General features: G+C 42.7%; 1 protein-coding gene across 1 annotated transcript in view; it reads right to left on the bottom strand.

The window, feature by feature from the left end:
- ttn.1 (titin, tandem duplicate 1) overlaps positions 1–12,400 on the bottom strand; it is a gene marked incomplete at its 3' end in the record, with an annotated part of 89,028 nt that overhangs the window by 71,083 nt on the left and 5,545 nt on the right. Inside the window, exons 14-45 of the mRNA XM_084442757.1 lie at positions 12,060–12,326; positions 11,690–11,956; positions 11,427–11,566; positions 11,129–11,255; positions 10,526–10,668; positions 9,992–10,115; positions 9,539–9,805; positions 9,353–9,450; positions 9,066–9,234; positions 8,717–8,983; positions 8,304–8,570; positions 7,927–8,205; positions 7,429–7,837; positions 6,801–6,925; positions 6,443–6,709; positions 6,083–6,352; positions 5,584–5,883; positions 5,147–5,449; positions 4,867–5,054; positions 4,660–4,774; positions 4,250–4,534; positions 3,970–4,121; positions 3,660–3,807; positions 3,374–3,551; positions 3,142–3,263; positions 2,765–3,052; positions 2,371–2,667; positions 2,057–2,243; positions 1,849–1,964; positions 688–987; positions 239–538; positions 48–153 (exon numbers count right to left, since the gene is read on the bottom strand). Of these exons, the coding sequence (XP_084298883.1) occupies positions 48–153; positions 239–538; positions 688–987; positions 1,849–1,964; positions 2,057–2,243; positions 2,371–2,667; positions 2,765–3,052; positions 3,142–3,263; positions 3,374–3,551; positions 3,660–3,807; positions 3,970–4,121; positions 4,250–4,534; positions 4,660–4,774; positions 4,867–5,054; positions 5,147–5,449; positions 5,584–5,883; positions 6,083–6,352; positions 6,443–6,709; positions 6,801–6,925; positions 7,429–7,837; positions 7,927–8,205; positions 8,304–8,570; positions 8,717–8,983; positions 9,066–9,234; positions 9,353–9,450; positions 9,539–9,805; positions 9,992–10,115; positions 10,526–10,668; positions 11,129–11,255; positions 11,427–11,566; positions 11,690–11,956; positions 12,060–12,326 (6,871 nt within the window). The remainder of the gene's footprint in view (positions 1–47; positions 154–238; positions 539–687; positions 988–1,848; positions 1,965–2,056; positions 2,244–2,370; positions 2,668–2,764; positions 3,053–3,141; positions 3,264–3,373; positions 3,552–3,659; positions 3,808–3,969; positions 4,122–4,249; positions 4,535–4,659; positions 4,775–4,866; positions 5,055–5,146; positions 5,450–5,583; positions 5,884–6,082; positions 6,353–6,442; positions 6,710–6,800; positions 6,926–7,428; positions 7,838–7,926; positions 8,206–8,303; positions 8,571–8,716; positions 8,984–9,065; positions 9,235–9,352; positions 9,451–9,538; positions 9,806–9,991; positions 10,116–10,525; positions 10,669–11,128; positions 11,256–11,426; positions 11,567–11,689; positions 11,957–12,059; positions 12,327–12,400) is intronic.

The raw sequence follows: 12,400 nt of genomic DNA, 5'->3' as shown, positions 1-12,400 counted from the left end.
CATGAGTACTATTCTGAAAGCCAGTCTTAACAATACAATTCACTTACTTTGTAATGGGTCTTCCACCATTACTTTTTGGAGGCTCCCATTTCAGTTCAACGTGTCTCTTTGAGACCTCCACCACAGTCAAGGCATATGGTGGCCCAGGAGTGGCTGGAAAAAGACAAGACATCAGTCTCATATTTAAATTAAATGGTGGAACTTTTTTCTCAATAAGATAATCAGGATGGGAGCTTACTGAAGGTGTCTTTAGCCAGAACAGCATCCTCCAGTTCACAGAAGTCACTTTGTCCGACGGCGTTCTCAGCAGCCACACGGAACACGTAAAGGGAGCCCTCGTTGAGAGGAGTCACTGTGTACTTGGTCTCCTTCACAGTGGTGTCCACTGCCTGCCAGGCCTTGCGTCTGACATCCCTCTTCTCAACGATGTAGTTGGTGATTGGAGAACCACCATCATTGTCCGGAGCTGTCCATTTGAGGTTAGCGTTGATCTTAGTAATGTTGGTCACCTCAAGCCAGCAAGGAGGTGATGGAGGATCTATGAGATTAAAAAAGCCACAAGTCAAGGTTACATCAAACAATAATTTATATGTCTCTCAAAAAAGTATAATATACACTAAGCACATGGGCAATGATGATATTAAGTGACCCATCCCTTTGATAATAAGCATGGGAGTCCTGACTTACAGAGTCTCTCCTTGCAGACCACAGGATCGCTTGGGTCACTAGGTTCACTCTCTCCAGCCATGTTGACAGCCTTGACTCTGAAGGAGTACTCCTGCTTCTCCATCAGCCCCTTCAGGGAGTGCTCTGTCATGGGGATATCCTCGGCCACGCGGACCCATTCCTCAGTTCCAGTCTTCTGGAGCTCAATGATGTAGGACTCAATCTTGGCCCCACCATCGTGCTCAGGCCTGGTCCACTGTAGGAAGGCTGAAGTCTTGGCAATGTCTCTGATGTATGGTTTACCAGGGGCCCATGGAGGATCTTGAACAAAACATAGGTTTATGACAGGGGTAATCAAGTAAAGTTCTAAGAGGTCAATTTTGACAAAGTGGCCTCAAGCCAGGGTGTGGTGGTGATGCGTGCGTTTTTTATGCCCTCAACACAGATTTGTTTCCTTGCATATTCCTATCAAATTAGTATATAGCAGCAAGTTTGTTACTGTGAAATACGCCTGTTTATTAACACTTCACATTTAAGAGGGATTTCACATTTAGGATGGATTATTAATAAAAAGTAGGCTACTATAAACTTGAATAAAATGAGGTTTACATTTAAAAACAATGTAGCCTAGCTTTTGAAATATATGAGACAAACAGGTTTAGAGCTACCCGCGGTGCGAATTAATATATACAACCCGGTCCATTCTTGATGGAACGCCCTATTTTCAACTTCTTTTTTTCTTATTTTAGAGGACGGCATGTATAGGCTAACGTTACTTCTGTCTTGTAGTATCTCACTTCCCTCTTCGTTTGTCGTTACGTTTCTCTGGTCATGCAGTGTCCAACTCCAACTAATGTTAGTAAGGAATCGCTTTGATTACAGTAACGTTAACTGGTTGACATCAGCCAATGAACACGCAGATTCGATTGGCTAGAGACACGCGAGATAGTAAACAAATGCCGTAATATACTAGAAAGGCTGCACAGGCTCAAACTAGTTGCCTACGCTCTGTCAAAAGGGAGAAATTCTCATTGATTTATCGGGTTATAGACGCAGTCCGGATTGAATGGCTTCTGGGTCCGGATCCGGACTGCGGTCCGCCTGTTGGTGATGGCTGGTTTATGAGATTCAAGAAATCTAGTTTTCTTACATTTTGTTGTAGCTTAACAATCAATCACATACCAATTGGATCTTTAACCAAGATTGGATCGGTCTCAGAACTTGGTTTTCCTGGTCCTGCAAGATTTTCTGCCAAGACACGGAACTTGTACTTCTTCTTAGTAGGCAGCCCCTTCACCCTAAAATCAGAATATTAAAAAGCAAAACTTGGTCAGATTGTGAAAAGATTATACTAATTACCGTGCTCTGCCAAGCTAGACGCTAGACCTACCTGAAGGTGGTGTCCCTAATAGGCAGCTTGTTGCATCTGATCCATTTGTCATTTTCTGGGTCAAACTTCTCCACCCAGTAGCCAGTGATGGGACTACCACCGTCCTCATCTGGCTCAAACCAGGTCAGAGTCAGGGAGTCCATGGCAATATCAGAGGGCTGCACTCTTGTTGGAGCACCAGGAGGATCTAAAATGACCACATATAGTTATTGACCTTCAACAACAACAACCTAGGATTACACAATGAGTACATTGTGCAATGGATTGATTCATACAATATTACAATTATATCTTTAAGATAGTAAATTATGTACCAAAGGAGTATTTGGCGATTATTGGTACATGCTCGGCAGGGACACCGATGCCGTACTGGTTCTCAGCCTGAATTCTGAAGACATACTCCTTCAGAGGAGTGAGCTTGAGGGCTTTGAAAGTGGTATGCTTCACAGTGGAAGACAACTTCACCCACTCTTCTTTCTCAATGGGGCGTTTCTCAACAATGTAGTTGGTAATCACTGAACCACCATCATCTCTTGGAGGGTTCCAGGCCAGGAAACAGGATTCATTAGTAATCTCAGAGATATCGAAGGCAGCAGGAGGACCTGGCTTATCTGTTGGGTGATATTACAATCAAAAATTAATGATTCATCTGTAAAACATGTTTTGTCCCTTGTACCTTGTCTAAACACACATAAAAAGATATAGTACCAAGAATGTTGACATCAACGGTAGCAGTTGCACGACCACTGCTGTTGACAGCTTCAATGATGTAGGTGGCTGTGTCTTCTCTTGTGGTTGCAGCAATGGAAAGTGTGGAGTGACCAGGCTTGTCATCAATGGACACTCTGTCATCTGCCTTCAGGACCAGGTCAGCCTTGGTCCATTTCACTTTAGGTGCTGGCTTTCCAAGCACATCAGCAGGAAGCTCAATCTTTGTTCCTGCCCTGGCAGTCAGTCCAGCCAGCAGCTTCACATCCAGCTGAATCTCTGGAGGCTCTGTTTTGATTAAATGTAAAACTAGTGAGTATGTTATTGTGTAAAAAGTGAAGAATTGTACACAGGGGCATTTTGAAGTTATATCTTGCCTTTAGGATCCACAGCGAGGATCTCATCCGTAGCCCTGCAGGGTTTGCCGGCCCCCAGTCTGTTGATTGCTCTCACACGGTAGGCATACCACTGTCCTTCAGTCAAACCAGTCACCTGGAATCTGGAGAATGTACACAAAGAAAACATGCTATTTCTAACTCTCCGTTACAAATCGTTATCATTGAAAGGCTTTAAATATGAATAGAAATAAACTGATGTAGAATATCTTACTTGAGCTCAGGCAGGGGGTCTCCACAAGGTTCCCATTTGTCTGTGCCACGCTGACATTTATCAACAACATAGCCCTTGATGCTTGCGCCGCCGTCGTACTTAGGTGGCTCCCAGTACAAGAAGATACCTTTGGCTGTTTTGTCCCTCCATTTCAGGTTCTCAGGAGGGTCTGGCACGGCTGAACAAAAATGATTCATGTTTCTTTATTGATGCATGGGCAGATTGTTTGTACTATGGTTGAATTTTGAATTAATGTGTCACTGCTCTGTCTCACAGAAATACTCACTGGCAGGAGAGGACACATTGACTGGCTCATCTATGTAGGCAGGCTCCCCTGGGCCACATTTGTTGCAGGCAGCAACACTGAACAGATACTCCTTGCCTTCAATGACATCTGAGACAGTGTACTCCAGATCCATTACATTTGTGGCAACCTGAAAAGGTAATCACAGTAGGAAACTCAATAGATGTCTGTATCAATGTGAAGTGATTCATATGTTATTTTCATGGAAAGTCTGATGGTCTAGTTGTTATCCGTGATCAGTCAGAATTAGCTATAAGATTTTATGTAATGACGATCACATAATATCACATACCTTGACCCAAGTCTTTCGAGACACCTCACGCTTTTCAATCTGGTATCCAATGACTGGACTTCCTCCATCATGTTCTGGTGCCTCCCACATCAGATGCACATGGTGTCTTGTAACCTCTGAAACCTTGAAGTCTTTGGGGGCACTCGGGGACGCTAAACAAGTAAAGCGAACAGTCAGCGTACAACACTAGAGCTATAGCACAATGAGAGGGGAGTAGGTTTGTTTCTCACTCTTGCAGTTAGTGAAGACAAGTTAATATTTTCATTAGAGGGGTTCTTACCAATGACATTGACTTCAATCTCTCCTGAGACAGAGGACACATTGTTCTCCAAGTGGAGAGTATATGTGCCCTTATCTGGACGCACACTTGGGGTGACGACCAGTTCTGTGAAGGTGCTCTTTGTAACCATGGACACACGGTCACCAGTGGTCAGCTCCTTATCTCCAAAGCTCCATTTTGCTTTGGCCGTTGGATATCCAGAGATAGGGACACGGATTGTGAGGGCTTGAGGAACAATGACCTCCAGGCCATTTTTGAATGCACTGAGATCCATGGAAGGGGAAACTGAAATGATAACCACAAAGTTATTGTTACCACTCTTGCCTAACAAATAGATATCCAGTTTATGTTGTGTTAGTTTGGAGGATAGTTGCACTAAAGAATAGTGTGTAAATCAATGAATAATATACCGTGTGTATCGTCGGCCAAGAGAGGTCCAAACTTCTCAGATGGATTAGAGACTCCGGCTGCATTCTCAGCAGACACTCTATAGTGGTACTTTTGACCATGCTTCAGACCAGTCACCTATATCAACACCAACAATTATGTTAGTTGTTTATAATATAACATGATTAGAACGTAATCAGAATTAACTGAATGACAGTCAAAGTGTGTACCTTGTAGCACAGGTCCTGGCAGAGTCTGGCATTGCATCTGAGCCACTTGTCTGTGCCATCCTCACACTTCTCAATGATGTAGCCTGTGATCATGCTGCCTCCATTGCTGGCCGGAGTCTCCCAGGAAAGCTGAACAGAGTTCTTGGTTGGATCAGTGTAGATGAAGTTCTGTGGCGGGCTGGGCCTCTCTGTAAGTAGAATGTAAATGATTTTAAAGTGATCAACAGTAGGCTATGCATTTACTTGGGTACTTAGGTTAGAAAACCTTCATGTAACTTACCAATGGGGTCCATGATCTTGACTGGATCTGTGGCAGCACTTGGCTTGCCAATACCGGCCTTGTTTTCAGCCTTGACTCTGAATATGTATTCCTTGTTTTCAACCACATCGTTTAGAGTGACAGACCGGTCCTCAGCCTTGCAGATCATAGCTACATCCCATTTCACAGAGGTTCTGTCACGGAGCTCAATGATGTAGGAAGTGACCTCAGATCCACCGTCCGAAAGTGGAGGTTTCCAGGTAACTGTTGCACCAAACCTGTTTACCACTCCGACCATCACATTCTCTGGAGCCTCGGGCACATCTGTTGGAGATACAGCATCAGTGTTGGAGATGCAGTTTAGTTCCTCTCATGGTCATAATATTGTATTCACAATATTAAGTGGGCCTATTTTATTATTTTATGTATTCTGGAATATGAACATGTTCGATGCTTACCAAACTTATTCTTTGCTTGGACAGCTGTGTCTGTCTTAACAGTCTGGCCACTGCCCACTCTGTTGCGAGCACAGACGCGGAATAAATACATAGAATCCCTCTGGAGTCCACTGACACAGTATTCTGGAATGTCACAACGATCTGTGGACACACTCCACGTCTTGCGCTTGATGTCACGTCTCTCCACCACATAGGCGATGATCTTGCTGCCACCGTCAATCTCTGGTTCATCCCAGGCCAGACAAACCTCCCCGTCAGCAGTGTCAACCACCTTCAGGTTCTTCACGGGTCCAGGGACATCTGCCATTCACAAACACTTTATTAGGTAACTTCTTTCTTTAGAATGATCTATCCAATTAAGTTAAGAGGCCAGCTGACTGATGTAATACGCAGTAGTCCAAGTAAGGGTAAATCAGTTTAAATAAAGGTATTTATTGAGTACGCTATTCCTTAAGTGCAGCATTTGACACTCAGACTTAATGAGAACCTTCAGACTTACCAATGACATCCAGATTGATGAATGCCTCTCCCTGTCCGTGTTTGTTCTTTATGACAATCTTATACCTTCCCTGGTCGTTCTTATTAGGGCTCTTCAATCTGTACTCTGTCCTGTCTGTGGAGGTGTCAATGTTCTGCATGGGCAGACTGACATTATCGTAGAACCACTCAGCCTCTGCACGAGGATAGGCATCATAGGGAATTGTCATGATGAAAGGTTTTCCAGCGTCAGTCACCAAGTTCTGGTCTGTGGTCTTGATCTTTGGCACAGCTGAAATAGAGAATTGATAAATCTGAATATATAACACCGACCAAACACAGCAAACACACATATAGAATATATATTATGCAGCATACATACCTGCCAGCTCCAGCTTGGCTCTTGCATCCTTCTCTTTAGCTACGATTCTGTACTCTCCCTGGTCGCGAGGCCTGATCTCACACACCTGCAGTCTGTGGATCTTGCCTTCGCTTATCATCTGGTACTTGTCTCCCTGGACAATGATCATATTATTCCTCATCCATTTGACCTCAACTCTGTCTTTGTTGAGCTCCACCTCAAACACAACATCTGAACCTGGAGGCTCAAACACATCTGTTGGTGGTCTGATGATCTCAACAGTAGTCTCTGTGAAGAAGCATTCATTATAAAATCAGTACAAAGAGTGTCTTGAATACAGTCATGCTGTTCAACTGGAACACATTAATTTAGAACTTGCCTTCAACAAAGAGCCTGGCCCTGGATCGCCTATCCTCCAAACCGCAGGCATATTCACACTCATCGTCTGGTCTACACTCCTTGATGTGCAGTTTGTGAATCTTGCCATCTTTCTCAAACTTGTATCTGTTGAGACAGGAACAGCATAACATTGTAACACGTTCAACTCACTTGATGTGCAATTACAAACCATTCCACAACTTAAAGGTGCAGTATGCAGTTTGTGATTTCCTGTGAGACTTAGGAAAAACTAACAATTTTGAAAAACGCAATCGACAAAATCCCCAACCCTCCCTTCAGGACTACCTCCAAAGCCACTCCTCCAAACTTGGGGGAAACAAATAACACTTGCTAGGCAGGTATGTAGATTAACATACAGGTAAGCCATCCAATCATTTCAAGTTAGCAACTCAAAATGATTGGATGCACTTATTACCGTCCTGCAGACTTCCACAGATTATGGATTTAATTTATTTTGTGTCAGAGCACTTCATTTATTGATTGTTGTGAGGATGTAATGAGAATCTAAAAATATATATAACAAAAAGTGCTTCTGAGGCAAACCACCTACTGCACCTTTAATCTTTTGAACAAATAACTAGTCACTTAGTATATTATTTCTACAGTACCTGGGTCCTTCTCTGATCTCACGTCCATTCCTGTACCACTTCACAGCAGCCTTTTCTTTAGACAACTTGCAAGTGAATTCAGCATCCTCAAACTCAGTGATGGTCTGGTCTTTGAGTTGTGTGGAGAAGTCTGTAGGTGCCTCACTGATGATCAGCTCAGCAGCACATTTATTATCACCAGCAACTGCAGTGTATTCACCCTCATCATCCATGGTGCAGTCCTTGATGGTCAGTGTGTGCTTGTCTTTGTCTACCCTGTACAGGATGCGCTTGCTCATGGTAATCTCCTTGCCCGCCTTCATCCACTTGATTGTGATATCAGGTCTGTTCACCCTGCATGTGAAGGCGACGGTCTTCTTCTCTTGTGTTTCAACATCCTCCAGAGGCTCAATAAACTTGAGTTTCTCCTCTGTAAATTAACAAGAGTACAAATTAATGTTTATCAAAAATAACCAGCATGCTTTTACTCACCCACATCCATGTTATAATGGCACTCACCCTGCACAGTGGCACTGGCCGAGCTTCTGGCTTGTTCATTACGCTGGTTTGTTAGTGTTATAGTGTAATCGGCTGCATCTGTCTTCTGAGCATCCTTGATCCTCAGAGAAAATACATTGTCTCTTTGGATCATGATGTACCTGCTGCTCTCAAACATGGTCTCCTCTTTCTTCAGCCACTTAGCTTTGGCTCCCTCAGTGTTCACCTCACAGTTAAAGACAATCTCCTGTCCTTCCTTCACTTGAGTATCCTTGATGGGTGTGATTATCCTGAGTTTCTCTGTTAGGAGAAAGAAGTGTCGTCATGATATATTTTTCTAAGATACTGTAGGCTATACGAACAAATGGAGTAAAACAAAAATTGCACACAATACGTACCAATGACGAACAGGTCAGCTGAGGCTTTGGTGGTGCCAATGAAGGCAACATAGCTTCCTTCATCCTTTGGCTCACAGTTTTTCACAGTAAGGGCTCTTCTCTTTCCATCACAGACAATGTCATACTTATCCCCAACCACAATCTCCTTGTCACCCCTGAACCATTTCACTTCAAAGGTGTCTTTGGAGACTGAGCAGACAAACTCGGCCTTCTCTCCCTCAACCACCTCCTGGCTCTGAGGCCTGGCAATAAACTCAGCAGCAAGTTCTGGAGGGAACAAAGTAGTTTTTTTGGCACTCAAAATTCAGGTGGCTAATACAATGATGGTATCTTTCAGAATCTTAAACGTTATTGTAAGTTTAAAATCCATTACACACACAAACTGGATAGTGTACTGCAGTTCATGTCCTTACCATTTAGTGTCAAGGTAGCAGATGTCTTAGATTTATATAGTCTGCAGTTGTACTCGCCAGCGTCAGCCATCTTGAGATCTTGTATGATGAGTATTCTCCTCCTGCCATCCACAATATGTTCATATCTACCTCCCTCAGGCAGCTCCTGGTCACCCTTGTACCAGGTGACTTCAGCGTTGGGTTTTGATACTTCACAAATCATTTTCACGCTATCTGTCTCGGTTCCTTCCACATTGGACAGGTTCTTTGTGAACCTAGCCTCTTCCTCTGCAAGGAAAATAGATTGCGGTCATTGAATTGGTCTACAGTGCCAGTGAGCATCTGATAATGAAAATGAATAAAGTCTTACCAATGACTGTCAGCATGCCAGAGGATTTGGAGGTCCTTGCATCACATTCATATTCAGCTTCATCATCAAAGACTGACTTTGTGATAATAAGAATACGCTGGAGACCCTTGGCAATAATCTCATACTTCTTTCCTTTTCTGATCTCATTGCCATCCTTGAACCAGCGAACCTATTTCAACAGAATACCACAATATTATTACTTTTCAATGCATCCCCTCATTTTTTTCACAAGTCATGGTAATGGCATTATTTTGTGTTTGGCTTATTACTGTAAGGTGAGTCCTCACCTTTGCAGTCTCACGAGACACCTCACACTCAAATCTAGCAGATTCCTTCTCTTTGACTTCAACATCATGGAGTGGTTTGGTGAACTCAACATGAGGAGCTGTAAGTATTAAAATACCATATTGTTACCTCAAATCATATCAGAAAATCACCCCAATTTATGTATTTTCAATGAAATAATTCCTTACGCTCAACACTCAGGAAAGCAGAAGTTTTGAATTGCTTTGCATCACACATATATGTCTTAGAGTCATCAGGAGTGCAGTTTTGAATGATGAGTTTTCTCTTGTGGCCATCAGCAATCATTTCATATTTCTTAGTTTTGCGGATCTCCTGTCCATCTCTGAACCATGTGACCTCAGCATTCTCTCTGGAGACTTCACATTCCAAGGTAGCAGTGGCCTCTTCTTCAACAGTCTGATCCTCTAGAGGTTTGGTGAACTCAACAGGAGGCTCTATATAACATGATACCATATAATTAGCATTACTTAAATTACACCACACATTTATCCAGATGACTGGATTAACATGCCTTATGTATGTAGACAAACACATTTTAACTGAAATGAGAAAATCCTATCCATTTCAAGGACAAGAATGAATATGTCATTCTCTATAATCATGGGATGAATCTGACGTACCATTGACAATAAGTTTGGCTTGTGTCTTGAAGTCCTTGGCAGTGAGTTGTACCTCACCAGCCTCTGTCATCTTCACATCTCTGAGAGTCAAAGTGTGAGCTTTACCCTCAGCGCGGGTTACCACCTTTATAAATTAAAAACATTGAAAAAAAGCAAAATCATATGTTTGCATGAAATCAATACACTTATAAACAATTTACACTTACAGTTTATTCCATCTTCTGGAGCTACATTTTAGTGTCCAAACTCTCACGCTAACTGTTCTAAAAATAGCTTTGAAAAATGCAGGCACGACAGGAAAGACAACTGTTATCTCAAACAGATAGGGGTTCTACTGTGTCTAAGACCATATATGTAGAAAACATGTTGATAACAACTATTTCAGCTGTTGGTTTTGAAATTCTGAGAACATATGCCTACTTTATTAGTCATTTTAGAACAATTGAATAGAAATGGATTAGCTGAGTTAGTTTACTCATGGGTAAAACCTGCCTGCTGAAGATGCTTATGTTCAGTAAACTCTGCTGTACTCACCCTGTCGTTCTCTACCATCTTTGTGCCTCCTAGGAACCATTCTACAGCAATGCCCTCATATGACAGCTCACAGTCGAAGGTGGCCGTCTCCCCAGCCGTTACAGTTACATCCTTGAGAGGACGCAGAAGGCCAATTGACCGAGCTTTGGATCCAAGAGAAGCCATTGTTAGTTCACTCCTGAGTGGAAAGTCATTCTTCAACCAAACATCCTCCCATAGTGACTCGTTCCATGAGACCCCAGGACTACTGAAGCAGGTACAGTAGGGCTTGTCTTTGGTAACCTACTTTATTTGCATGCTGAGTGTGTTCTCATGCATTTGGTTAGCAGCAAACTCTGGACAGCAGCATGTGGTAGCTCTGCCAACCACTAGCCATCCACTCTAGATAAGGTATGCGGTTTCTAAAATAGACAACACCTGATTGGCCGCTAGCCCTCTCCTACCCAACCCATCTCTTTCACTTTGGGAAATCAAAGGCCCCATGTTATCAAACTTGTAACCATGTAGGGCCTCAAAAGGAAGCTAAATCATTGCAATACCATTATATATGTATGGGATCAAAGTTAATGCCTGACAACAGCACAGCTATTGCTCTGAACTCACCTTTCACTCTTAGCTGGGCATTGGATTTAGCATTTGCAGCCTGGAAGTCAACTCCTCCAGCCTGATCCATGCGAATGTTGTACATGATCAACATGTGCTTTGTGCCTTCCTCCTTTATCTCACAGTCCTGGAGAAGGATGCACAAAAGGCATTAAAGATGAAAGTTAATACATAAATTAACACATAAAATTAAGTGTTTATGATTTTAATATCTGTTACCAATAAATTATCCCAAGTATAATCTACCTAATTCAACCCCCAATAGTTGAACTGGTTATTTGATTGCTAATAATCTTACAGGAGACTGGTGCAGAGCCTCTCCTCCCAGCTTCCAGTGACCATGAACATCCTCCTCGGAGATCTCTGTCTCAAAGCGAGCAGTCTCAGTCTCTGTCACTTCCACGCTGTACAGGGGACGGACGATCTTAATATCACGCTCTGCAGAGGAGAAACAGATATTAGTTTGCCTTAATTTCAGAAATATACTGTACTCATACTCTTACACTAGAATTGTACTAATATGTATATGATTCCAAAACACTACTTTTACAGTTACCATACCTTCAGTGTTCAGCTTGGCTGTGGTTTTGTCAGAACCACAGTCACAGGTGTATTCTCCAATGTTGGCTTTCTCTGCTTTCTTGACAATGAGTATACGCTTCTTTCCTTCAGCTTTTATGACCACATTCTTGGAGGGAATGACCTCCTGGCCATCTTTGAACCATTTCACCTGAGCAGAGGCCTTGCTCAGCTCACAAACCATAATCACTTCATCTTTCTCCACGGCAGTATAGTCTTGCAACTTGGTAGTGAAGTAGGCTTCTCCCTCTGTTGAAGAACATGAACCACATTGAATTTTGTGTGACTTCTCAATCTTGCTATCTTACATAATTTTTATGTATTGTATTTATTGGGATCTAGTGTCACTAACCTAGTACGGTAAGCATGGCCTTCGAGCTCTTTCCCATGGCCTCCACTTTGATCATGGATGTGTCATCAATAGACGCCTCCTTGAAGGCCAGGGTGTGAACCTTCCCATCATCTGACATGTGCACAACTTTGCTGGGATGCAGACGCACATCATTTTTGTACCAGGTGGTCTGGATATTGTCATGTGAAAGTTCAATACTGAACTCTGCAGTCTCGCGCTCCTTAACAGTAACATCCTTAATAGGCTTGACAAACTCAAGGCGAATACCTGTCAAGAAATAAAACGTTAATACAAGGCACAGTGTACTTCTATTGTACTTGTACTCTGATTCATTTACATAT

This window comes from Borostomias antarcticus (genome assembly GCF_949987555.1).
Source record: "Borostomias antarcticus genome assembly, chromosome: 9".
Classification (NCBI taxonomy): Eukaryota; Metazoa; Chordata; class Actinopteri; order Stomiiformes; family Stomiidae; genus Borostomias; species Borostomias antarcticus.
The sequence above is the reverse complement of the archived record's forward strand: the minus strand, read 5'-3'. Positions and strand labels throughout refer to the sequence as shown.